Source organism: Rousettus aegyptiacus, unplaced genomic scaffold, assembly GCF_014176215.1.
Source record: "Rousettus aegyptiacus isolate mRouAeg1 unplaced genomic scaffold, mRouAeg1.p scaffold_m13_p_5, whole genome shotgun sequence".
Lineage (NCBI taxonomy): Eukaryota > Metazoa > Chordata > Mammalia > Chiroptera > Pteropodidae > Rousettus > Rousettus aegyptiacus.
The window spans coordinates 114,578,358-114,604,454 of record NW_023416308.1 but is presented as its reverse complement, the minus strand read 5'-3'; the positions used below and the strand labels follow the sequence as shown (position 1 = coordinate 114,604,454).

The 26,097-nt window shown below is 47.1% G+C and overlaps 1 protein-coding gene and 1 long non-coding RNA gene across 7 annotated transcripts; one reads left to right on the top strand and one right to left on the bottom strand.

Moving 5' to 3' along the window:
• Positions 1 to 8,505: 8,505 nt before the first annotated feature.
• Positions 8,506 to 19,495, bottom strand: LOC107501608. Of its 4 annotated transcripts, XR_001594808.2 has the most exons (4): positions 18,123 to 19,138; positions 17,242 to 17,325; positions 11,849 to 17,064; positions 8,506 to 10,314 (listed from the first exon to the last, which is right to left on the bottom strand). XR_001594808.2 is itself a non-coding variant. In XM_016127929.2 (3 exons), exons 1-3 carry the CDS (start codon positions 18,191 to 18,193, stop codon positions 10,285 to 10,287), a joined length of 570 nt encoding a protein of 189 aa, XP_015983415.2. In that variant the 5' UTR covers positions 18,194 to 19,495; the 3' UTR covers positions 8,506 to 10,284. The 4 variants fall into 4 exon arrangements, 3 of the variants coding, with proteins under 3 accessions (XP_015983415.2, XP_036077082.1, XP_036077083.1); XM_016127929.2 differs by lacking the exon at positions 11,849 to 17,064 and having other exon boundaries at positions 17,242 to 17,710; positions 18,123 to 19,495; XM_036221189.1 differs by lacking the exon at positions 8,506 to 10,314 and having other exon boundaries at positions 13,956 to 14,606; positions 17,242 to 17,710; positions 18,123 to 19,495.
• Positions 17,704 to 25,294, top strand: LOC107501609. 3 transcript variants are annotated; one of them, XR_001594812.2, is made up of 4 exons: positions 17,704 to 18,100; positions 20,027 to 20,265; positions 21,247 to 24,559; positions 24,998 to 25,294. It is a non-coding gene; the product is annotated as an uncharacterized LOC107501609 (long non-coding RNA). The 3 variants fall into 3 exon arrangements; XR_001594810.2 differs by having other exon boundaries at positions 20,027 to 24,559; XR_001594811.2 differs by lacking the exon at positions 17,704 to 18,100 and adding an exon at positions 19,324 to 19,408 and having other exon boundaries at positions 20,027 to 24,559.
• The last annotated feature ends 803 nt before the right edge of the window (positions 25,295 to 26,097 follow it).

The window sequence follows — 26,097 nt, the reverse complement described above, 5'->3', positions numbered from 1 at the left end:
GAAACCTCTATACCGTTTTCCATAGCGGCTGTACCAATTTGCAGTCCCACCAACAATGTGTGAGGGTTCCCTTTTCTCTACATCCTCACCAACACTTGTTTTTTGATTTATTGATTATAGCCATTCTGACAGGTGCAAGGTGATATCTCATTGTGGTTTTAATTTGCATTTCTCTGATGATTAGCGACCTTGAGCATCTTTTCATATGTCTATTAGCCATCTGTATTTCCTCTTTGGAGAAGTATCTATTCAGGTCTTCTGCCCATTTTTTAAATTGGATCGTTTGTTTTTTTTGTTATTGAGTTGTATGAGTTCTTTATATATTTACATATTAACCCCTTATCAGATGTATCATTTGCAAATATCTTCACCCAAACAGGCGGTTGTCTTTTTGTTTTGTTGATGGTTCCTTTGCTATACAAAAACTTTTTAGTTTGATGTAGTCTCATTTGTTTATTTTTTCTTTTGTTTCCCTTACCTGAGGAGATATATCTGAAAAGAATTTCCTGTTAGTAATATCAGAGAGTTTACTGCCTATGTTTTCTTCTAGAGGTTTTATTGTTTCAGGTCTTACATTTAAGTCTTTAATCCACTTTGAATCTGTTCTTGTATATGGTGTATGTCCTTGACTTTTGACAGTGATTATAATGTACCTTGATGTAGTCATTTTTGATCGATCCTACTTAGGATTCTTTGCGATTCATCATATTTTGGATCTCTGTAGTCTGTTCCCTTTTTATTGGTGAATAGTATGAAGTTGTATAAATATACGACAATTTATTTATTCACCATTTGGATTGTTTTCAGTTTGGGGCTATTATGAATAAAGCTGCTATGAACATTCATAGACAAATTTTTGTGTGAATATATGTTTTCATTTCTCTTGGGTGACTGTCTCAGGAGTGGAATCACTGAGGGATATAGCCATGGATGTTTAACTTTCTAAGATACCTTTGGACACTTTTCCAAAGTGGTGACACCATTTCACACTTCCACAAGCAGTGAATGCAAGTCCTCCATGCTCCACATCTCCCCCACTTCATAGAGGACTCCTCCCCTGCCCAGATTTCTGCTCCTGCTCTGAAGATTCCAGTCACTTGGCCTGCCCCGAGGGCCGATCTCTGCCTACAGCTCACTGCACCACAGGAAGATGGGGACTAAGCCATCATGGGGCTCAGCCCCAGGTGTGTCCCTTCTCTCGGGGATGATAGTCTGGCTCTTCCTGTGGTCCAATGTCTAAAAAGAGGCCCCTCATTCTTTTTTTGGTCCAGTTTTACTGTTGTTTACAATAGGAGGACTAATTTTATACTGGTTCCTGCTACACAGCTGGTAGCAGAAGTCCTTCGTGCTGTGTGTTTTATTCGAGGGGCCTATGTGTTAAAGTCTCAAAGACTTGTTTGTTCTTGCCCTCTGATAATGATGGCTGAGCCATTTATATCAACTGAAAAGTGCAGAGAAGGAAGGCTATTAAAAGTGTCTGTTTATCAACTTGCAGTGAAGAATAAAACCCATCGAGTGTGAGTATGATCTGTGCCGTTTCCTTCATAAATAAGGCACCAAGTGGAATCATAATCATAAGTTCTTTTATTGAGTTTTTAGCATGAGGGATCACTGCCTCGAGCAGCCAGAATTAGCCAGTAAACAAGTGTGTTCCATTTCTGAAGCATCACAGCAGCCCCGTTTAATCTAAAGATTGTCCTGCTAATGGAATCAGCGTGGGGAGTTAGGTGAATGAATGAATGAATGGATGGATGGCATCAAGCTGTGATAGCCCGATGCATCCAGGTTATAATAGGAAGAGTCTTGCCAGCGGGATCAGAAATACATGAAGTCTGCCATGCTTTCTTCATCTGTCTCCACCTGAGAAAGGATCCTTCTGTTGGAACAGGAAATACTTGGAGTGTGGTGACTCAGACTCATTTTCTGTACAGCCCTTCTGTCTTTTCCTTTTGCTTTGCGTGGTGACTGCGCATCTCTGCTCTGATCCCTTATAAGCGATCTTGGAGTTGAGCTCACAGATGGCGGCCTCATTTTCCTCATTTCAAGGTTTGTAGGGAGCACCTTTCTGTAGCTCTAAGTATTGAAGGTAGGCAAGCATGTGAACCCTTTTCTGCATTCTAAATCTACCTCTCCAGGACAGAATATCTTGTGTGACTCTGTGTTAGCCAACCTTCCTTGCACCCTACGGGTATAACACTCTTTTTTGCCCCTGACTGAAGGAGACATCAATAAACAATTCCTATGCAAAACGAGTCGTTGGACTGCATTCCTTCCATCTCACAATCCTGAGATTCTAAGTTCACGTGGTCTTTTCACATTTTGAAATGTGACGGTCATCGGCTGCCTTGGAGAAGAGGCAACTTAATTTGGTTCTGCAAAATCAAAATGTGTTTGACAACTGCAAGGTGTTTGACAGAGAAAGCTCTGCAAAATCTGTATTAGTTTGCTGGAGTTTGTTGTCAAAAAGTACCCAAACTGAGTGGCTTAAATGACAGAAATATATTATCTCAGGGTTCTGGGGTCCAGAAGTCTGAGGTCAAGGCGTCAGCAGAGTTGGTCCCTTCTGAGGCCTGCGAGAGGGCCTCTACGCGCGCTCTCCTAGCTTCTGGTGGTTTGTGGCAACCTTGGCACACTAAACCTCTTCCTTCCATGGCCCATGGGGTTCTCCCAGTGTGCTTGCCTTGTTGGCTCACGAGGCGTCCTCCTGCGGCCAAATTTCCAGTGAGAGGCAAACTGGCACAGGGTGGTATCCTTCTTTCCCTGCCGTAGGTAACGGTAGTCCCCAGCACTCAGGAAGGCTACAGAAATAGGTGGAGTCCATGCGGCCTGATGCAGCTGCAGTGCAAGGTAGCAAGATGGGCCTGGACTTGGGACAAATAGCCCTGAACCCCAGTGTGTGGCTTCGAACATCAACATCCCCATCTGTCGGGAGCCCTTAAGAGACACTGAAGAAGTCACGTAGCTGATAGCCATGAAGCAGCTGCTGCTGCTGGGACTGCTTAAACAAAGGTTCTAGGAAGCAGGGTGTGGAGTTAAACATTACTAACCCTGGAGAGGAGGTTCGCCTCCTAAAGAAATCCTCTTAAGATAGTGGAATGTTTCACAGCCCAGAAAAGGATGTTCGTACCCTGAGGGAAGGATATTTAGGAACTTATGTAAATGCCAGCATTCCTATGGTATTGTACTCTGTGCTTTGCTATCGTACTCTGCTATTGTATCCAAAAACTTATATAAAGGTTGTGCTAAATAAACTCTGCTATTGTATCCAAAAACTTATATAAAGGCTGTGCTAAGTACACTCGGGGCTGCAGCAGTGACTGTATGCCTCCCGAAGCGCTTTCCTGTCTTCTTCTTTTTTCTGAGGCTTCACCCCCCTCTTTGAGGTGCTGTTCGATCTCTGCCGGTGGGCACCGGCACCCATCTGCAAAATGAAGGAAGTTAAACCGATGGCTTCTTAAGGTCCTTCCAGTTCTAAAGATGAATTCTTGCAGCACCTGGGAACTCGTTATAATTTTTGAATATGGGGCTAAGGTGTGTCCACTAGGGGGCAGTAACAGTATGCTTTTGGATTGCTGCCCTTTGCAGGGATGCTTCCCTTTATTAGATGGGTGTCAGTTAATGGAAAAAAAGGCAGGGGTGGGGATAAGGAATCCCTTCTCAATTTTCCTTCAAATACCAAGCTACTTTAGAATAAGTCATGGCCATTTAGAGCAACAAGAAAAAATTAGTGTTTGTTTATTTGTTTGTTTGTTTTTGCTATCTGCATCAATTTGAATTTCCCCAGACTTGACTCCCCCTTATCCGTGAGGAACCGTCACTTTTTCCTACTGAGTTGAACTTGGAGATCGTCGACTTGTTAAGTCATAGAATTTCAGACCTAGAAGCTCTCTTCTCAGCTGGGGAAAGACCAGGGTGGTGGTGAGTGGCTAACTCAAGGTCACATGGCAAGTGCGCGGCAGAGCCAGGACCAGAAACCATCAAGGTCAGTTTCTCAGCTCCATCATGAGAGGTGATCTCTGAAGTTCCATTAGGCCTAACAGTCTGACCTTCTGGTCTCAGTTATCTGGCCAGATCTCTGCTCCCCCACGGTGTTTCTAAGTAAGCACTAAATTTTGCTTGGTAGAGCATTTTTAGGCACACAACAAAATTAAGTGGCAGGTACAGTGACTTCTCGTATGTTCCCTGCCCTTGCATGGGCATAGCCTTCCCCATTATCGACGTCCCCCACCAGAGGGGTGTGTCTGTTACCATTGATGAGCCTACACTCAAACCTCATTATCACTCAGAGTCTAAGGCTTACATCAGGGTTCACTCTTGGTGTTGTACATTCTGTGGATCAAGATGAATTTACAATAATACGTACTTGCCATGATAGTATCACACGGAGTAGTCGTCTCACTGCTTGAAGAATCCTGTTCGTTCCTCCCTCCCCCCGACTTCTGGCAACACCTGATCTTTTCGCTGTCTCCAAAGCATGCCCCTTTCCAGAACGTCATGTAGTTGGAATCATACCGGATGTAGCCTTTTCAGATTGGCTTCTTTCGCTTAGTAATGTGCAGTGAAGTTCCCTTCATGTCTTTTCATAGCTTGATAACTCATTCTTTTTTAGTGTGAATTATATGTCACAGTTTAGATGGACCACAGTTTACTTGTCCATTCACCTACTGAAGGCCATCTTGGTTGCTTCCAAGTAGGGTGATTTTTTGAATACGCAGAGATGGATTATTCAAAACCTTCCTCATGGGAATGGCATGAAATTAAATCTCGTTGTGGAGGGGGAAGCAACTTTCCTCTATCCTCAAGCTTCTTTCGACTGTTCTAATAATCGAATAGACAAGAGACAGATTAGCAAGAGAAAATGACATATGTACAAACAAATTTAATTGCATACGCATGTACGGGAACTCCACATACATGAGTGTGTCAGAGACCCCACACATGAGAGATTCAAAGGAAAAAAGGAAGTGAGGTATATGTGACATTTGAGCTAAGGATGAGGTACGGTGCCCGTGGCTTCGGAGGGGAGGATGGTTGTTGAGGGACAAGAAGAAGAGTAGATGTTCAGTAATCAGTAGTTTCCCCCGCTCTACGGATAGGTCATAAGAAGTTATTTCTAGTGATAACTCTCGTTGTGGGCAAGGCCCCTAATTTGAATTTCTTAAGGAAAAAGTGAAAGTTTCTCAAGGTTGTCTTTAGCTGAAAGTAATTCACATGCCAAAGTGGCACATCTTGGGGTGACTCATTCCAAAACCCTACATCATTAAATCTATCATCTCATATTAAATCTCTGATTACATCTTTTGAAATGGTGGTTCCCTGGACCATTGTATTTCACAGGGCAGTAAAATTAACAAAACTATTTGGGCATCTGCATTGGGTTAATTTTACTGAGTAAATATGCATGTTTTTATTGTAAGACTATCACTTATCACAATCCTACTATTATAAAAGAAAAGACCTTTTAACTCAAAAAGTAAGAAAAGTACACAATATCAGAAAATATCGCAGCGAGAGAAATAAATTCCTTTATGGAAAAGTCTCTCGTTGTTCTTAATTTTCTCATTTTGCACCAATCAGTAAAATTCTTGTCACCCACCAAACACAGCCTACAGATCGGCCTCGGGAACCCCTGCTTTAAGGAACTAGCCAGTGTTACAAATTTCTCCTCAGAAAGAGCTCTCCTGCCTCCGGATGCCTCCCTTCAGGAGATGATGGAGGCTGGAGACATTGCCTGGCTGGCTAAGAAAACAGTGAGGCCTGGAAAGTGTGTCTCCTGGAGCTGAACTTCCTGGGAGAACACCTGGAACTTCTGTTTCTAGGTGACAAAACACTCTTGAGGCCTAATGTGCACTCAAAGTAGACCAGGGGGGAGAAAAGGAAGAGTTTCCTTCTGTGAATGCAAAGATGCCGGGCCAACGAGATGTAGGTTAAGTCCTAGACGGATGGTGGAGACTATGGCTGTGCGGGGCCCTCACAGCATGCACATTTGGCAAACGCAGAGAAGGGGGAGAAGAGAGAGGAGAATAACCCCCAGGAGAAATTGAATTCCTACTTTTATTTACTCAGTAGCTTTTTGACAAACTTCCCACTCCCAGGACACAGCAGTATAATTATTAATACTATCCACTCAGGTAAGGCTGGAACTTCTTTATAAACAATGTTCTGTTTTTGACAAACCACATGTTCCTCACAGCAATTTGTGTACTTCACTTGGTCTGTGTCTTACATTAAATTGTCTCAGAAAAGATGTATTAAAAAAAAAAAAACAACTTTATCCCTTTGAGGGCTCGGCTAGGAGACAGATACAAGCCAGGATCTAATTCCTGTGATTCCGGTTGGTCGTAAGACTGTGCTTGTGTTCTGTTTGATCCATAATGCTGCATTTTGCTATCCCTTACAGTACTCTGCCTCTCTTCTCATAGTCAGGGGAAAAAAAATCAGTCTAGGACTCTTTCTAGATGATGGGGGTATTCAGCACTCCCCAGGCAGTGGGAGCCCCTGAGAACAAGGACCATGGGGATTTCTCCCCACAGGAAAACAGGAAACCGCAGCCCTGTGGAATGTAAAGAAGTCCTCGCCACAACATCTCTCCAGAACTTGAAGTTATGCCCAAAGACCTCATTTCCTCAGAAAAGCTGAAAAAAAAAAAATTCTAGGTGGTCTGGAAAAGGGGGAGAAGTTGAAATAAGAAGAAAAATTGTTTAGGATTATAAAGTCTCTGCTATTAAATTAAGCTCTGGTGGGTTGGTACAATTTACCCCAAAAATAAGGATAGCCTTTTTTACTGGGGTAAGCGGCGAGGCTCTTTGAGATGTTCTGGAATCCTTCGGGAGAATGCTATGGCCATTCTCGTCACCTTAAGAGCTGCGATGTTTGACCACTGGATTTTTACATAATTAAAATAATTTTCAAAATAAAATAGAAAGTAAAATGAAACATTAAAATAATATATCCTCATTATAGACGTTTTTGGAAAATTAGAAATAGAGAGTGATCACCGTAATCTCCGCCTGGTTATAGCACAGCTATGTTCCCTTGCGGTAATCTTTCTGTGTATGTTTATTTATTTATTTATTTTTATTTTTTAGGTGAGGCAACCCTTGGTTGACCTCACGGATTGCAAGGACCTTGTCAGCTTACAATCCCTTATTTTTCTTAATTTTTTAAAAATTTTTTACGCCTACAGCACCTGGTCTCCCTTAGTGGTCTCCCATCCAAATACTAACCAGGCTTGACCCTGCTTAGCTTTCAAGGTCAGACAGGATTGGGCTTGTTCTGGGTGGCCTGGCCCTAGACTTGTGTATGTGTTTTTTAGAAACAGCTGTAATCACGGTGCCCTAACAAGCCGTATTCTTTGGTCACTTGTGTGTGTGCCTTTCAGCACCTTGCCACTTCGTGAGTCCCGCTTTCCCTAGCTATGAATTTCCTTCTTGCGGGTGGCACATTTGAGTTAAATATTCCCTTGTCACGTTTGAGAACAATAAGTTTTCGGTTTGGGTCGTCATTACCCACTGGAAATCTCGGGAAGTGCCTATCTGCCGTGATGATGCCTAGGTGAGTCATTGTTGGGCCTCAGGGTCTTTATTCATGGAATAGATACAGAGCGTGGTTCCTGTTGAATATCCATTCCTTCGATTCCCAGTAAAGCTGAACATTTTCCCCTATTCTTTTGTTTGGTCCTTCTATTTTCATCGGGAGTCTGTGTTTTAAGCAGAACCAACTAGAATGAGGTTTACCATGGATGATCCTTAGAGATTAGCAGTCAGTATGTAAAGGGGGAGCATTGCATGGGCAACGGGGGTGGGAGGGCGAAAAGCCTTCACTGTCATTCTCGAACGTGCTATCTCAAGTATAATCACAAACAGATGAAGTGGTATCTTAAAACGGGAGACTGCTCTTCCCCCGTTTCCTCCCTAGGGTGGTTTCCATTTGCTTCAGCACTTGCATTTGACATTCGGCATGTCCCGTGTGGACCAAACTGGTTTTTTTTTTTTTCTTTCTGATTCCCCACTATGGTCAGTGAAGTCAAGAAAGCAGTTGCGTATGAGGTTATTAAGTGAGGGTCCCTTGAAACGAAAGAGTCACACATTCAAACATTCCGAAGCACGATCTTAGGTCCTTTTTACTCCAGTTGAAATGTCCCACCACCACTCGGAAGGCTGTCTGACTGTTTTCACCATTGGGTTTTCGAGCTCACCATTTTGCCATCGGCCCATTTCTGTGCGCCTTTTCGGTGTGCCAGCCCTCTAAATTCTTTTTCAGATCGTTATCTTTGTTTCATATTACTAACTGACATCTCTTGAGCACAGCCTGTGCCAGGCATGGAACTCAGGTCTTTTGGGGGCATTACTCATTTAATCCTTGCCACACTCTATGTGGTACTTATTAGTGAATCTCAAAGAAACAAGCCAAATTGCTCTGGTCCCACAGCAGGTCTCTGGGGAGAAATGTTGCAGAACAGTCAGACCGGCGAGAAACCAAGCACCACTCAGGTGAGTTGGAGAACTCAGATTTATTATGCTGGTAGCCCCAGAAGAGCTAATGCTCCAAAGATCTGGGCTCCGAGCTCAGGAGTAACCTTACTTTTATAGGGCTGTTATCAAGCAAAGGCAATACATCTGTTATCTAGACAGAACAAGCAAGGGGGAGGGTGAGTCTTCAGCTGATCTCGTGGTCACCTTGCCCTTCAGCCTATGCAGCAAGCATGTCTACAGAAGCAAAACAAAGAGCTGATTACAAGATTAGCTAGTTGAGTGGAAAATTCCTCTTCAGTAGCAGGGATTTGAACTCAGGTCCTTTTGAATCTAAGGGTCACTACGACATGTCACCTCAAATTTGTAATTTAATCCCAAGGCCTTGAAAAAAAGCACCCGACTCCTACATCTTGTGCAATATGGCCTAACATTTGTACATAGTAGATGCTAATGAAAAATCCTTGCTGACTAAAATGGGGATTGCGTGTTTGAAAATTTCATGTCTCCAAACAAGGCAGTTTCTCTGCCTCTCTACAAACTATAAGCTCACTTAATTGAGAATTCATAGGAACCTTACTTGGGGCTGTGGTGGATTCGAGCATTTTAAATATCTTTGGAATGGTCCAAATGAGGTTAGAATAGAGATTTTGATCTGAGAAACCCTTTATTACAGAAAAATGAGTAAGCTGTGGATAAACCATATAGTGAGACTGTAGCAAAGGGTAGAACGCTTAACATCCCTCCAACTTTGAAAGACAAAATCTTCTCCAGATGAAATGGTGTCCATGTTCCAGACTCAGAATCGTTATCCAACTTGGACCTGACACATGCGGGTTGTCTCTGTGGGTGCTGTGGCCTCTCGGGACGTTTTTATACACTTGGAAAAGGAATCGCCTTTTCAGTCGCTTGGGTCTTAAAGTCCAGCTGTGAGCTCTGCGCCATGAATGGTCTCCAAGGTAGGGACGCTCCCGTTTTCTTAAACCAAGTTCAAGCTTCAGCGTTTACACCCTCCTCCCAGGTGTGAGCAGGACCTCACCATTCTGGTACCTCCTGGAGCCATTTCGGTCACCACTTTGGGCAAACGAAACATCCTTACTTTAAAGTCTCTGTCAGCTTATTTTATTAATTTCATCCGAAAGAAGGTTATATTCTAATTACTGATTTGATCGACGGCCTTAGTATTGCTTTTTTTTTAGGGTCTTATAATACTGGGTTACGAATGACTAAACTCAGAGTTTGCCTGTCTGTTTGCTGCTTCCCCTCACCGCTCTTCTGCGCTCGCCCCTACCGGTCTTACGGTTTTGCGTTTGCCCCGTCTTAAGGGCTCCGGTCCAGAACCAGCTCTTGTGAACGTGAGCACCGCTGCCCCATCGAGAGATGAAGGATGACACAGATCCCAGCACTAAACCAGCAGGTGACCTAGCTCACCCCCCAGGCTGCACGATGAGTCCTGGTCCCCCCACGTGTCTGGACTTGCAGCGCGTTGCACACCTGAGCCCCACTGCATCCAGCAGCTGTTTAGTGCAGCCCCTAGCCCAGCCCACAACTTTAAGCAGACACCACGCTTCATCTCTCATCTAATTCGAGACCCTTAGTTCCCAGGACCACCCGGGAATGAACCTCTGGGCCTGGAGCTCTGTAGCTCATGTACCACAGTACATTTCCATTCTGCTTCTCACCCGTGAGGCCCCCAAAGATGCCTGTGGCCTAACTCCAGGAACCTGAGAATATGTCACCTTGCATGGTGAAGGGGAGTTTGCAGATGGGGCTGGCTTCAGATTCTTGAGATGGGGAGCTTATCTTGGATTCTCTAGGTGGGGGGAATGTGATCACAGGATTCCTATAAGAGAAAGAGGGAAACAGTTGACGTCAGAGAGATTTGAAAATGCTACGCTGCTGGCTTCGAAGGTGAAGGAGGGGCCATGAGCCAAGGAAGGCAGGTAGTTTCTAGAAGTTGTCGTTGTTTTGTTTTGTTTTCTCTGTTATTACTTTAACCGCTCCCCTCCTTTTCTGTGTCTGGAGCTGAGAAGGTCCGTCAAACATGAATGTCTACAGTTGATCCTTTCTCTAGGAATACGTCTTGGCCCCTTATTAAAGTGAGAATAACAGATTGGTAGCAGTAGGAACACATGCGGGCCTAGCTAGTGTATTGCAGTGCTTTAAAAAGTTGCAAAACTCTTTTCTAAATTGCACACATGCCATGTACCTAACAACCCAACACCGGAAGGCCATAAGTGAATTTCCAGACTGTTTTTGAAATAGTAATAACCTGATAGCACAAATATGGGGCAAAAATGCAGCTGAAATAGGAGATAACTTTTTTATCTCTGCAGTCTGATCCCCATAATTCTGAAAGAAATAATTCATCTCCTCTAAGAACTCCATTTATTACCCACTTCTTTCAGGGTTTGTAGGAGTAATAACAATATTTAAAGGCTTTTCAGTAATTAGAATTATTTTCTTGTTATTAGGTCGGTGATGCATCTGTAAGAACACCATTGTATCAGTTCTCTGTTGCTGTGGAACGCATTAGACCAAAGCTTAGTGACTTAAAAAAAAAAAAAAAAGAAAGAAAAGAACAGCAAATGTTTATAATCTCCGTAGTTTCTGTGGATCAGGAATTTGAGAGCAACTAGGCTGGGTAGGTCTGGCCTCAAGCCTCTCGTGAGGCTGTGGTCAAGATGTCAGCCTTGGGCACAGTTTATCTAAGTTTTGGAGAGGGCTGGAGGATCTGCTCCCATGCTGATTGGCTCACACAGTTGGCAAGTGGGTGCCGTTGGCAGGAAGTCTCACTGCCCTTCCCAAGGACCTCCGCGGAGAGCTGCTCCTCGAGTGTCCTCACACATGGCCGCTGGGCTCCCGCAGAGCAAGCAGCTCAAGAAAGCAAGGCAGAAACTTGATGCTATTTACGACGTAGCTAAGAAGTCACACACCATCGTGTCCACAGGGTCCAACTGGATCCCCAGGGCGGCCCTATTCAGTGCAGAGGGGCACAACGATGTGACTACGGGGGGCCAAGGATCATTGGGGTCATCTCTGAGGCTGCCTACCACGACCAGGGAGAAGGTTTTCTTTTGGTTTTCAGCCAAAAGCTTTCCTTATCTCATAAATCTCTAGAGCTATAAAGCAGGAGAGAAAGTCCAAGGTCAAGTAGTCCAAACATCTAACTCAAATGAATCACTTCTTTAAAATAATGCCACTTAAAAATCTCTACTGATAATTTAAAACTGAGTCGCATAAGCCTGGTCTCATTTCCATTAGAGTCTCAATATCTCCAAAGAGCTGAAACCCAGCTTTGTACTTTTAAAACTCTTAAAACATCTTACCTGCCTCCCCACCCCGCCCCGCCCCAGCACAGAGTTAGGAATACATACATTTGTAAACCTGACAGATTTCCAGTTGTCGATTGGCATTTGAGGATTGACTCGCTGGTCAGAATTCAGCCCCTCTGAATTTGATGTTTCCGTGTGTTTTGAAAACCCTAGTTTATGGGAGTGGCTGACTGGAAATTTAGGAGAAGTCAGTTGTATGACGAATCTCTGTCTTCAAGCTGAAGTTGAATTTGGAGTTCAAATAGGAGCCAGATGGGCAGGGTATAGAGAACCACAAATGTTGCCAGTGTCCTGGTCCAGTGATGCTCATGAGTGAAGCCCCTTAGACAGAAGTCACTTGTGTGAGCAGAGAGACCGGAGGTCAGAGATGGTGAGGAGCACGGCAGCACTCTCCCGCCTGACTTTTAGGCAGGTTCCCTAATACCTGCACTCTCTATCACTTAATTGCGGCAATAATGCCTGTGTGTTTTCAAAGATGTGAAGCAACGAACTCTATTACTGGAAGGAACATAAATAATTACAGTCATTTACAGAGCACTAGCGCTATCCATTACAGATAACAATGTAACACACACCCCAGCAATGCTACTCTTGGTCTGACCTTAGCAGAGTTTCTCAACCTTGGCCACATTTAAGAAGCTCTGGGAGGAGCTGTTTTATTTTGTTGTTGTCAGTGTCGTTTTTTTGTGTTTTAATCCTGATGACTCAGCTCCACCCTCAGAGATGAAAAGATTTTATCAGCTCTGGGATGAGGCCCAGGAATTAGTATTTTTAAAAGCGCCAAAGGCTCTTCTCGTGTTCACCCTGCCAGAGAGGAGCTCACCCGTACTGACAAATAGACATCTATCTTGTACCAAACATATGAATAAAACCAACGGGAGTTAAGCATCTAAATGTAAAACACAAATCTTTACAATATATTTTTTTAAATATAGAAGAATACTTATGATCTAAGCATGCAGAAGGATTTCATAAGATTCAAAATGCATACACTGTAGAAGAAAAGATTGATATATCTAGCTTTGAAATGTAAAAATCCTATATTTCATAAGACATCATAAACAAAGCAAAAAAGATAAGCCACAGACCGAAGAAAGCATTGTATGAACCCTATAACCAAAGGAATAGTATTAGGAATAGAAAAAAAATTCATTCAAATGTGTTAATAAGAAGATGAACTATCTAATTACCATTACTTTATTATAAGGAGAATACCAAATTAAATGGGCACAGTTATACAAGGAAGTTTTCAGCAGTAAAAGAATCAGTTATACATTAACGTAAATGCATGTAAACACGTGTATACACATGTTCATTTTCTTGAGTTACTCGTCCAGTGATTTCTGCTCTCCATTTGCTGGGCTCTCCCTGGTTACCCTGATTTTGGGCTTCCTGGCTTATGGATTAGTTTTCTTATTGTTTCTGACAAATTTTCTAGGTTTGTCTTTTTCTCTACGATCTTCCAACCCTTCCTCTGAGTTTCTAGTTCTGCCATTGCGTTTCGTTGTGATACGTTTAACATTATGTAACGTAATACATTTAGTGTAATGCATCTCCAGGAGCTTCGTTTTGCTCTGTCCCCTTTTTTTGCGTGGATGCAGGACCCCCTCTCTCCTATCTCTTCTTTCTGCACTTCTTGTCTAGTCGCCGTTTCCCCCAAGTTGCTCTTTTCCTGTTTCTTGTTTGTCTTGCCTTTGTCTTCATCTAAGAGGTCATCCTCTAATGTCTTAGAATCCTTGGTTAGTTCCTGTCTAGCAGTAAAACACCAAAGAGCTGAGTGCAAGCTGGGGGTTCAGGGATGGGGCTGGTCCAGCCTGGACAGGATGTGGGGTGATCCGAGCCTCTTCTCTCCTTCTAGAGGCATGAGCCCAGCTCCAGCAGGCGGGGCGCTGAGCGGGGCGGAGGGCTGGGGGCCCCAGCAGTCAGGTCCAAATCCTTTGCTTAGTTTGCCTATTTTAGAGAGCAGGACTCTTGCCCTCAAGCCTTTCTGGCGTGGGCCAGTTCACAATCTCTGCTTTTACTACCTGCAGAGAATAGATTTCCAGGCTTTAGCTGGGTTGGAGAAGGGGCCATTGCCCCTCTGCTTAGAATAAAGCAGGGATCCACAGATGTAATTGTATCTTAAACAGACTTTTAGCCACTCCCCCTGTTTTTTTTTTTGTTATTAACCAATGTGTCTTCCTCAAAGGGTTACTGTATAAAATATTTGAGAGAACTCTCCCATGACATGGGATACTTAATAAGAACACAAATATAAGGGAAACCTCCTCTTTTCTAAGAGATACTTTGTTGGGGGCCGGGGGAGTAGGCTCACTGTGTATTCAAATAAGTGCGAATTAAAACCACAATGAGATACCATTTTACATCCACAAACATGGCTGGTCGGGTGAAAAATAATACTGACTAGGTGTTTCACCACCGGAAAGGATTTATCGGGAAAAAGGAAGTGTTGGCCCCCGGTGCAGGCACACATGGGAAGCCACTTGCATACTCTGGCCTGCGTGTCAAGATGGAGGGATATTTATAGAAGGACAAAAGGAGAAAGGGGAAGTGGGAGTGAGAACCACAGAGTTTTGTTATAAACACAGAGTTCCTCCTGTTGGGTTCTCCAGTTGGATTCTCATGATTACGGTCTAGTAGAGCACGAGAACTTCCATAAGCCCTGGCTCCTCCCGTGGAATCTCCCGGACTGATCATGTTGGGTCAGAGTTCCAGTTAGTCTTTATCAGGCTGCAAGCAAAAGAGCGACTTTCACCAAGTGTTGGCAGGCGTGTGGGAACACTGGAACGTTCAGACAGTACTGGTGGAAATGCAAAATGACACAAGCACTTGAGAAAACAATCTGGCCGTTTTTTATAAAGGTCAACATACTTACTGCATAACCCAGAAATTCCATGCCTAGGCGTGTTTACCCAAAAGAAATAAAAATATGTCTCCACACGGGTTCTTAGCAGCTTTTTTCATAATGGCCCCAAGCTAGCAAGAATCCAAATGTCCATCAGCAGGAGAGCTGATGAAGGAATTGTGGTAAATCCATAGGATGAAATATTGTGCATCAATAAAAAGCAGCAAAGTACCAATACATGTAACAACATGGATGAGCCTCTAAATGTTACACTGAGCAAAGGGAGCCAGGCACAAAAGAATACCTCTGATCCCACTTATGTGAAATTCTAGAAAAGGAAAAACGATTTCATAGCGACAAAAGGTAGATCAGTGGTTTCCTGGCCCAGGGTGGGAGTGGGGTGCATGAGGAAACTTTCTGGGGCGGTCCATATCTTGAATCTGTTGTGGAAACACATAAATGTTTGTCACAACTCATCGAAGTGTCCACTTAAGAGTGGGAACATTTTATTATATGTAAATAATACTTCCGTAAAGTTGATTCTCTCTCTCTCTCTCTCTCTCTTTTTTTTTTTTAAATGAGGCCCTGATAAAGAGATTATGACTTCTGTTCGCTGGCAAGGGCTGTTGACCGTGGACCAGTGGGTTTCACTTTAAGGCAAGGGCTTGGGCAGCCTGCAGTTCTGATGACCTCTTTTGTGGGCCTTTCCATTTCCTTACAGAAGGAGGCTCCATATTTTTGCCCGGGTGTGTAGGGATGGGGAGGAACCTGACCGTCTGGGTTCCGGGCTCCACAGGCTTCACGCGGTTTCCATCTGGACTTTTCTTTAGTCCTTCCTTTATGTTTGCGCACCTCAGCCCTGCCTCCCCTGGGCTTTGCAGAGCGGCAGGGCCCCTCCAGGAGAGCTATAGGCTGCAGCTCTGCGCCCTCCTGCTCAGGTCCCTTCCTCTAGTCACAGTCCCCATCCGGACGCTACTAGTCGACTGCTGGTTGTCCTCTGATGTCCTCCCCTTCCTCTGCTGTGGTCATCGTCGTTTTACCTTTTTAAATTTCTGTGGGAAAGGAGATATATACACAATATGCCCGGTCGACCTGCTACCTTTGTTAGCTTTTTGAAGCAAGAGCTATTTTCTACTTTTTTGTATAATACTTTGCTAGGAATATGCACACAGAGGGTGTTCAAGAAACACTTGCTGAATAAATGAATGATGACCCTCAGGCATGTTCTCGCGTGCAGTGGAGGATGAGCTGTAAGCTTTGGCAAAGCCGCACTTGCTATGGCGATGGACTTGCAACATGGACTAAATCTGAATTTCTGTCATTAGTGACCATTATTATGAACATGGTATAAATTCTGCTTCTACTCGAAGAGCTGAATGAGTTTCCTTGTCTGTAGAAGAGAGATGGTGATGCCTACCCGTTTCCATAGTGACATGACGAACGGGGCGGGGGAGGATAGAAAACCTACAATCCAGTAAGCATTCGTCACGTTAGGTTTTTCTGGTTTGGGGGGGAGATTTTAGTAAAACTTCCAACAGTTCACCCTGGAATTATATGTGACAGGAGTTCTTTTTATTTTACTCTTTCTTCTTCCACTTAGGTGACAAAGGGCAGTACAACAGACAATACCTGAATGCCAGGAAGTAATTTTGCAGACATGCTCAGGGCTGGTCTTGTGGTAAAACTCTTAGGAGTTCCCAGTTTGGTGCGGATAAAAATACCCTCCTGATTTCCGCTTTTTTGAGAGGAGTCGTGGCTGTATAGGTTCCCTGCCGACCCCGCCCCCCAAACGGCCATGTCTGAATCTCTGAAACCTGTGACTATGTTACCTGCCGTGGCAAAGCAAATGATACCGAGGCCGCTGGTCGACTGACTTCAAAATAGGAGGGTGGTTCTAGATCACACTGGGCCCGGTGTGACCGTGGGGGGCCCTTAAATCTGGAAGAGGGCGACGGAAGAGGAGGTTAGAGTAATAGGACGGCCCAGCAGTGGGGGCCCTGGAGATGCAGCAGGAGCCACAAGCCAAGGAATACGGGCGGCCTCCAAACGCTGGGGGCAGCAAGGGAGCGGGTTCGGCCCTGGGTCTTCCGGAAAGGAGGGCCTCCCTGGTGACACCCAGATTCGGCAGCCATAGAAAGCGAACACAGGCATCGAAACCGTTTAAGCGCCTTAGCCCAGTTAGACGGTAAAGGCACTTCGCTGACTTTCTTCCGAGCCGGTCTCTTACCTAGGTTGCTAACTTGTCTGTCTAATTACTTCTGAGAGGGTTATAAAAATGCAACCATTTAGAAACTAGAGATCTGCCCTGTGTTAATCCTGGACAAGAGACTTACCGATTGATTCACAGGGCTCGGGAGTGGGGCGTCGGGGCAGCCTTCTTTTTCTATAAAGCTGCGAGTTCTCCATAGGTGGCCTTTGTGATGTATATATATATATATATATATAAATCATTAAAGACTTCTAATGATTTCAGGCAGCTGCTAAAGGCCAAGGTCTCTTCGCAAGCCAGGCCGCACCCACCCTCAGCTCCCCCACCCTCAGCTCCCCGCCGCTCCCTCCCTCTCTGGCGGGCTCTGCAGTCTGCCCTCACCTCCTCTAGAGTTTCAGCGGGAGACATCGCACGCTCTGTCTGTCCTTCAGCCCTTCCGCCGACCTTTCTGTAACTGATTTCTCCCTGTGGACCAGTGGGAGCAAAGCTTCGGGTTAATGTCAAAAGAATCGTGCCCCCTGCTCCACACAGAACCCTCCTGTACCTGCACCCAGAGGCGTCAGGAGGGAGAGAGTGAGTAGTAGGCCCTCGGGCCTGATTAAGGCCAGGAGGGAGCTCCTCGTTGGCCACCATGCCTTTTCCTAGGCTGTGCTGAGGCAAGATCAAAAGAAAAAGAAAGCGCAATGTCACGTTCCCGGTGTCCAGGTCACTGGAGACAGTCGGAGGGAAGGGGCCCCCGTAAGGGATGGGCTTCACGTGCAGGAGCTCTGACGGCCAGGACGACCTCTGAACTCTCTGCTTTCCACCGGTCCGATGAATCCTCAGATGGCCCGGTGCCCGAAACATAAACCTGAAACAGTTCCGGAAGTGGATTGTGGTGATGGCTGCACAGCATTATGGACGTACTTCATACCCTGGAATCGCACACTTAAAAATGGTTTAAAAGGTAAATTTTGTTATGGGTGTTTCACTACAGTTAAAAAAGAAGAAAGAAAGGAGCTCAGTTGCTTGCTTCTAAAGTCTAAGATGCATTCTTGATTCTCTCCTTTACTCGCCCCATGTGACCAAGTCTTGTCATCGCTACCTCTGGAAGACTTCGGGCACCGTCCTCCCCACCTCCGCAGCCGTGCCCCCGGCCAGTGCCCCTTTAATTAGCACAGCAGTGAGCTCCTAACTCCTACCTCATCTCCTCGATGGACCCTTCCTCTTCTGCAGCCTGGTCCCCCTCAGCAGACAGATCGTAAGTTAGTGCATAGTGTTACCTTGGAAGCCTGATGGATTCCTCTGGCTCTTGGGATGACGGCTGAGCTTCCTGCTTGGCCCCTCGACGCATCTCCGTCTGCTTCTTCAGCCCCGTCTCCTGCCGCTGTCCTTCTTGCTCTCCGCGGTCCAGCCACTCGGGCCGTCCTTTCTGCTTCTTGAACTCGCTTACCTCGCTCCCACCTCAGGGCCTTTGCTCTCGCCGCCTCCTCCACCGGGTCCCTGCACACTGGCTCCTTCCTGGGCCCAGCTTCACGTCACCTGTCACCTCCGCAGAAAAGCCTTTCGCATCTAAGTCTAAAGTAGCCACCCGGTCGCTCCGTCACATGTCTCTATGGCACTTTTCCTGATAGTCCCCTCTCATTCCCTAATACGTCCTCGTTTACTGGTCTGACGATGCATTGTCTGCCTCTCCCCTCGAGAGTGGAAAGGCCACAAAAAGCAGGAACGGCACTGCTGTGTCCTCAGTACCTAGGATGGTGCCCGGCACATAGTAGGTGCACAAATACGGCCGAGCGAATGAGTGAAGGATTAACGTGCCTTTCCCAAACCTCAGGGATCTCCCTGATGGCGGGTTGAACGGTGGTGCCCAAAAAGACATGTTCACGTCCCAGAAACTGGGATCGTGACCTTATTTGTAAAAACAGTCTTTACAGATATAATTAGTTAAGGATCTGGAGATGAGATCATCCTGGATTACCCAGGTGGGCCCTAAATCCAATGACAAGTGTCCTCATAAGACAGAGGCGGGGGTTGGGGGGATGCTGCCACAAACCAGGAACCGCCCGGGGCCGCCAGAGCCTGGAAGGGGGAAGGCAGGAGCCTCCCGGGGAGAGTCTCGGCGGGGAGCAGGGCCCCGCCGACAGGACACCTCCGTTTACAGCGAGGATACATTTCTGTTGTTTGAAGCCGCCTCGTTCGTGGTCGCGGCCGGGCAGTCCGAGGACACTAGCGCACTCCCCGGGTTATTCCGAACGCCGCGCGAACCGCGCGTTCACTTTGATGCCGCGCGAACCGCAGGAACCAGGACGCGGCTCTCTCCCGCGTGTTTGTCATATTCCACGCCCTGACAGCTAAGGGAAGGAGGTGACCGCTCTGCCTCTTCGTGTGGCACACGGCAGTCTGCAGAGGGCCGGGGCCAGGCACTCGGCAGGTCGGCCCTGATCACGCCATGGGGAACGGCAGAGTACTCACCGCTCAGACAGGGGTTATAAGCAACGACGTGGGCGTCATGATGGCCCCGGGGGACTTCGCTGCCTGTGACAGCCCTGAGTGGACGTAGGCTTCGGTACGATTTTGGTCTTGTGCACGGTAATCTGGAGCCCCGCAAATCCAGCCTTGAGCTCCTGCTACCACAGCGCCCCCCCCCCCCACACACACACATACCCCACGCCCCTAGCTTGGAAAGGGTTTTGAAGCCTTGTTCTCTGACGGGTACTTCCAGGGCTGTCAAAATGACTGCGTGCTGGGAGGGGAAGTGCCCAGATGGCGAGAGTCAATGGGCTTTGCTCTCGGTTCCTCATCTGCCCCATCTGTTGATGCGCGCCCAAGTCGGGTGGTGTTCACAGGGCCTCCTCAGGCAGAGGAGGAAGGGATGGGAGTCAGGGGGTGGGGGACAGTCCACAAGAAAGCAGGAGAAACAGCAGGCCCAAGGGAAAAGCAGGGGCCTCAGAGTTGGTTAGTCAGTAAAAACCGGTTCTACACCAGGAAGGCCGTGCTCTGGCTTTTCAGGCGCCCAAGGAGGAGGGGATCCCTGAGGCCACAAGTAGGAACTGCAGCTGTGTTAGGGAATTGCAAACGCGCACTGTTTTGTTTTGTTTTGTTTTGTTTTTTTTCCTAAGGCCACGCCTCTGTCTTTCTTCCGTTTCTTGACTGTGGGTTTTTGCACTTTGTCTTTCCTGCTCAGGTTTCTCTGGGGAGCTTTGCGTTTCTTTGCAACAAGGTTCTTCTCACCCCATTGGAGAGAAGAGACTATAAATGCTCCAAGAGGTAGTCAGGAGGCCCGCCCTGCAGGAGGCAACGGGACACCGCCCCCTGCTCCCACCTGCGCCTGTTCGTGCGATGAGGGCAGAAACAACTGACCTTCCTGCACTGGGTCAGTGGAGGACGCATGTGGCCAAGTGGACAGCATCCAGGACAGAGACCGTAGGTCCCTCCACCGCCATTGTGCTCTGCTGCATTTCATGGGTTCCCCCGTCCCCCACTTTCTTTCCAAATGCAGGAAAGAGCGAAAGTTCATGTAAAGCAAGACGTGAAGATAAAGGAAAAGCGCAGAGGGGGATAGGATGTTCCCGTGGTAAAAATGTGAGACTCACCTGAAGATCAGGTGACAAAGTCAATGCGCCAATTTGTAGGGAAGTTCTCCCCACACCACGTAAGGAAGACCCATGCGGGAAGCCAGTGAGGGGTTTGCGTTCCTTCTGTAGAGTTAAGTCCAGGTTGTGCTCCTTTGGGAGTAGATTTTCTCAGCCTCAGGCTCTGAAGATTGAAAGTGGCCGCTGAAGAAAATGGACTTGAAAGGAAAGGAAGGAAGGGGCTTCCACTTGCCCCAGGAGTCGTAATCTGAGATGTGAGGGGGACACATACGATTGGGGTCACACACACACACACACACACACACACACACACACACACACACACGCTTTGGCTTAGAATGACTCTGTCTGGGCCTTGGCTTATCTTAGGAAGGTCCTGGGTGGATGTGCTCAGGGCCGAGCAGGATCGGAGAGGGGTGGCCTTTTGTGTGGTGGTGCTGGACTAGCCCGGGGGTAAATTTTTTAAAAATCATTTTGTTGTCAAATAAAACATAAGTATACACATGACAATAAAATAAACTTAAAAATAAAGCGCAGGCACAGAACACCACGTAAAACAAATGCATGGCTTTAATAAATTACTATAAGAAGAACCCCTTTGTAACTACTACCCAGGTCTAAAAGTAGAACCTTTCCCCAAAGCACCCCTGCATGTCGCCTCCAACTCCAGCCCCTCCCTCCCCCAACAGTAGCCTCCACACCCAAGTTTTATAGGAATCACGAACTTGAGCTTTTTATCACCCAAGTGTGCATACTAGATACTACAGTTTACTTAATCTTGCTCATTTTTTAATGGGATTTGTCTTTTCAGCCTCTTTAATTTCGGGATTTCCCCTCGGATCCTCCCCTTCCCCACGGTTTCTCTGTGGCTGACCTGAAGAGTTTCCCACTGTCTGGGTTTTGCCAGTCGCGCTTTCCCGTGCTGGGAGAGGCCTCGTCTACCATTTAGAGGACGTCAGGTACAATGGAAAGACCCCTGGGCAGGGGACCTGGGTGTCGTCTCGGCTCCAGCACGAACTGGGAAACGATCTGGCTCAGCCAGGGCGAGTGGTCAGTTAGTGGGTCAGTGGTTACAGGGACGTGGGGCCGCAGAGTCTGTCAGAGCAGCGATCAGTTCCTTGTTCCAGGACTTGTGACTCTCTGGGTCTGTTTCCTCACCTATATAAAGGACGTGTTATTCATATCACAGGGTCACTACAACGGTCCAATGAGAAAAGCTCTTTTTGCTGCTGCTGATGTAGAATAAATATTTTCTGTTGTTTACTGTTACTATTATTACTAAGAATCGCTTTGGGCAGATCATTTCACCTCTGTGAGATTCAGGTTGGTCATCCAAAGAATCAGTCCTATTTTGTCATGTAGGCGAAAATGCTTGCCTTTAAAAACACACCTTTATAAGTTGAAATATGTGTCTGCTTTCCTTCCTACGAAGCTTCTCTTCTCTGTTTGTTTTGGCATTTGAATGTGTTTCAGACAGTGAGTCAGTTGAGATGAGGTCGGTAATTTGCTTGCACCAGACGTGTGTCGGCCTTCCTCTGGGGAGGGTGTGTGTGCATGCTCATTTCATACCTTGCCAAGAACTGGCTGAAATAACCTTAAAACAGGCCCTGGCTTCCCCGTGGATCTATTTTGAGGTTAAAACAAGATGATAACATTCTTAAACTCCCTTTGAAAGTGAAAGCACCGGCCAAGGGTGCCAATGTTGTTTCTGTGTATTTCGTCCTCACGGACCTGTCCTTCCTACCTGGCTGGTAGCTGTGCTGGGACTAGAACCCGGGTCCTGACCCCCGGTCTGGGGTAAAGCACGCCTGACAGAGTGCTGAGCTATGTCTCCTGTCTCGCAACTCTGTCAATCAAAAGCGGTTGTCTAGTGGGGGGAAACCCCACGCCATCCGCAGTCCGTGCTGAGGGAAGGACGTGTAAGCTAAGGGTGGCTGGGCCGAGCGGCAGGCAAAGCGGCTGCAAAGAGGTCCTCCTGGGGAGCGAGGGCGAAAACTCTGGATTTGGAAGCAGCAGAGCAGAGAGGGGCCAGTTTGAGACATTTTATTTAATTTTTATTAAATTTCACTTTCTGTTCGGGACTCACATACAGGTAGAGAGAATGGTGTAATGACCGTCCACATACCTACCCAGCACCCGTAGTCATCAGTTATCAACACGCTGCCTTTAAGAGGTTGTCAAAGGTGAGACTGAGAGAACTCGGTGATTGACGAGATGGCGGAGGAGAGGGCACGGTGATGAAGGGAGGAGAGCAAAAGAGAAAGAAGAATCCAGAATGGCCCTGGGCCTTGGGCTGGGCCGGGCAGGGAAGGTGGGAAGCTGAGCCAGTCTGGAGGACAAAGACGAGCCGGGCGAGCGGAGGCTCTCTGGAGCGTGGCGGGCTGTGGCGCACGCTGATATCTACTAACGAATAAGCAGAAGACACAGGTAGTGGGGTTCACCAAGGGCTCTCCGAGTCTCCCGCGGGACCAGGACGGGCCCAGCCCGTGGGCTGAGTCAGAGGAAGCTGGCGGGGGACCTGGTTTGCTCCCCCTCTGGTCTTTATATGTTGGTTTTGCCCCTTGAGTGTTTCCGAAAATGAAAAATAACCACCTAGTCTTTCCCTCCCCCCAAAAAAAGTTTTAGCATATGAGCAGAAGGATGCAAGAGGATGTTCTAGAAAGAGGCCGGGTTATGTAGCACGGCTCCATCCAGGCTGGGCACAGAATCTAACTCTGCCTTCCAGGCGCCCACATTTTCGCTCCGCTGGGAACGTACTTGGAGTGAGAGGTGTAGCAGAAAAGCGCTCCCCCAAGGTGGGTGACGCTGGCCTACACGTGAGAATCGGGAGCAGGCCCTTCCTCGCATGGGGGACGGGGAGCCGCCTGTCTCGCTCTATGCCGGGATGACGCTAACCGGTCTCCTCGGATTTGCGGAGGTTCCTACTCACCCTCCACTGGTTGTAAACAGTGAAGTTATCACCCCAGTTGGCTGATGGTCATAATTCTAAGGTGACTCTTCCTTATCACCAGTTACGCAATTATGGGCGAGGCTGAGGGTGCTCTTTGAGTCTGGTTTTATAACCCCTTGGGGTGTAAATAACTGAGATACAGACCTGAGTTACTTAATGTGCATTCATTGCCCGGGAAGCCCTTTGTCATTCTGGCCAGTCCTGCTGCTGTGGCCTTTCCTCTGCCTTCTAGCCAAAAAACCAACCGAACAAATCACTCTATTAAACTTCTACCAGCCTCCTCACTCGGCTCGGCCTTCGAAGGCGCCTCCTTCACACCGTAATCGCTCTCCTTAATCTGAACTCGGAGGAGGCGCTGCTTTGAGGAACGAGTGTCCCTCGTCGCCTTGTCATTGGGCACTTTCGACGCTGTGTCATCTCCCGAGCTGGATGTGGGACGCCTCGAGGACTCGCTTCTTTTCCTCCCCGACGGGGGCAAGTGTGTAGAAGTCACCAAATCTGATTCATTCACAGGCGCTTCATCAGATTTTTGGTCCAGGCAGCCTCCTGCCCAAAATATTGAAATAGAAGCCTACGGTAGTAGGATTCTCCAGAATAGCCCAGGATGTTTTCAATCAACTTCGATAGCATTGACACTGCCGAGACCTTGAGAGTGGCCCAGAGGGCACATGCATGCAGCCTTGGGGACATCCGGCCGCAGAGTGAACCCATTATGGCAGTCCCATGTTGGTTACTAAGACTTGTAATATTTAAGAACTTCGATCTCATCTGGTTCCAGGCTCCTCCCAGCCCCGCCTGGGAAGCAGTGGCTGGGTCTGCAGGGGGCAGGCGGGGCTGTGCAGGGCGGGGCTTCTGCTTTTTCACACTCGTGCTCGTGCGCGCCTTCTTTCGGGGTCAGCAGGAGCTCCGCGTTTCTCTGCGACTGCCCACGGCTGTCCTGTTGTGTTCTTTGTAACGGCCCCTCTGCCCAGACTGGGCTGCTCCTCTGTCCGACGCCGGCCGTTGTTCTCTTTATAGGACTGACACCCACAGGCTGCCTCTCCAGGCTCTCAGTTCTTCAGAGGACCCCGAGGGGCCTGCCTCTGCACAGCCCCCTACGGCAGGGGTCCCCAACCCCGGGCCGCAGACCGGTGCTGGTCCATGGCCTGTGAGGAACTGGGCCATACAGCAGGAGGTGAGCGCTGGATGAGCGAAGCTTCATCTGTGTTCGCAGCCGCTCCCCAGCACTAGCATCACCACCTCAGCAACGCCTCGGATCACGAGGCATTAGATTCTTATGGGACAACCAGTCCCTGGTGCCAAAAAGGTCGGGGACCGCTGCCCTATGCGACAGCTAGCTGAGACCCAGCCTCTATCCCCAAGACCTCCCTGGCTGGGCTCATCGCTTCTCAGAGTCACTGGGCTGAAGGACGAGGTTGTTTTTCTTTTGTGGCAATGTGTCACAGATCGATCCTTCTGTAAAGTATATTGGAAATTACTACCGAAAGGTGGCAGAATACGCCACTCCAAAATATGCCCCTTTGGCATAAGGATTAGTCTGAGCTAAAGACACTTAAAAAAAATAGCAGGTGTGAGAAGGACGCTCTGACTCTCCTCATTTTCTTCCTAAAAGCAGACGAAACCTCCAGATGGATGATGTCCTCCGTACACCAGGAGGAGAGTCGCGTTCTTGCCAAGGACAGGAAGTGGAAGCGGAGAGAATTCCGCACAGACGGACCTTTTGTTAAAATAATTCTGTCCTCCTTTAGCCTCTGTTTTAGTTACTTTTCTATAATTGCCTTTCTTTGTTCGACCTACTATGAAAACATTTAGTCTTTTCATCACATCTTGAAGTTTTCATTTCCTTATGAGGACTTCCGTGTTACCTGAAACTTATATTGAATAAATGTGCATGTTTTTTCTTCCGTTATTCTGCCTTACATCTGTGTAATTCTCAGGCCCAGCCAAAAACCCTAAGAGGACAGAGGTAGAATTTGCCTCCCCTATACGAGGAAAATGAAATTTTCAAGAGGACTTACAAAAAACACAAGTCCCGTTTTCATTATTAGACTCAGCAGTCAGAACATTGTTCTCTCAGGTTGTTAATGAAACTTCCTAAAAATTTTCTCTTAGCTTCTGTATGTGTTTGTTCTTGGACAGGTAGCACACGGCCCACAGATCCGTTTCTGTCTCTGGAATACGGTTTGTGTAGCGAGATAATTTGCTGTGTTTTAATACAATGCATTCTTTACTATTTTAAGCAATATAATAATTCATTTTTAATAGAAGAAGAATATCCTTTCTCAGCTGTCTCCCCCTCTCCCCGCCCACCTTCGCTTCCTTCCTCCTCTTCTCTATCCTCCCTTTTTCTTTCTCCAGAATCGCAACAGTCGACTAACCGAATGGTTTGACCTTTTTTTAATATGTTAATTTATCTCCGTGTGTTGCAACTTCTCTGGCGGGAGCGCTGCCTCGGGTCCTATCTCGGGGCAGAGGTGGCCCTAACCACCTCCTGTAACTTGCAGGAGAAGAGATAAGACTGTTTATTAAGCAGCAGTAAGGTGTGTTCTGGGCTTTCTTTCTAGGGAGGTTCCGGCCCTGGGAGCCTCTAGCTTTGCTCCCTCTGGCACAGTGGGGGTGGCCAATACACCGGAAGCCACTCCGTCTCACCTCCACCTTCCTTTACTCTTTCCAGTAGCCCACATACCCTGTGGGGTCCAGTTCTGGCTGGCG

Bases quoted from the DNA above. Each gene is read 5' to 3' on its own strand.
- LOC107501608 (XM_036221189.1), bottom strand. From the start codon at position 18,193: ATGCGTCGAGGGGCCAAGCAGGAAGCTCAGCCGTCATCCCAAGAGCCA. The intron at 17,711-18,122 runs GTAACACTATGC...GAACTGTTTCAG, and splicing joins GAATCCATCAGGCTTCCAAG to GTTTATGTTTCGGGCACCGG. The intron at 14,607-17,241 runs GTGAGGGCAGAC...CATTTCCACCAG, and splicing joins CCGCTGAAACTCTAGAGGAG to TACTGTCTGAACGTTCCAGT.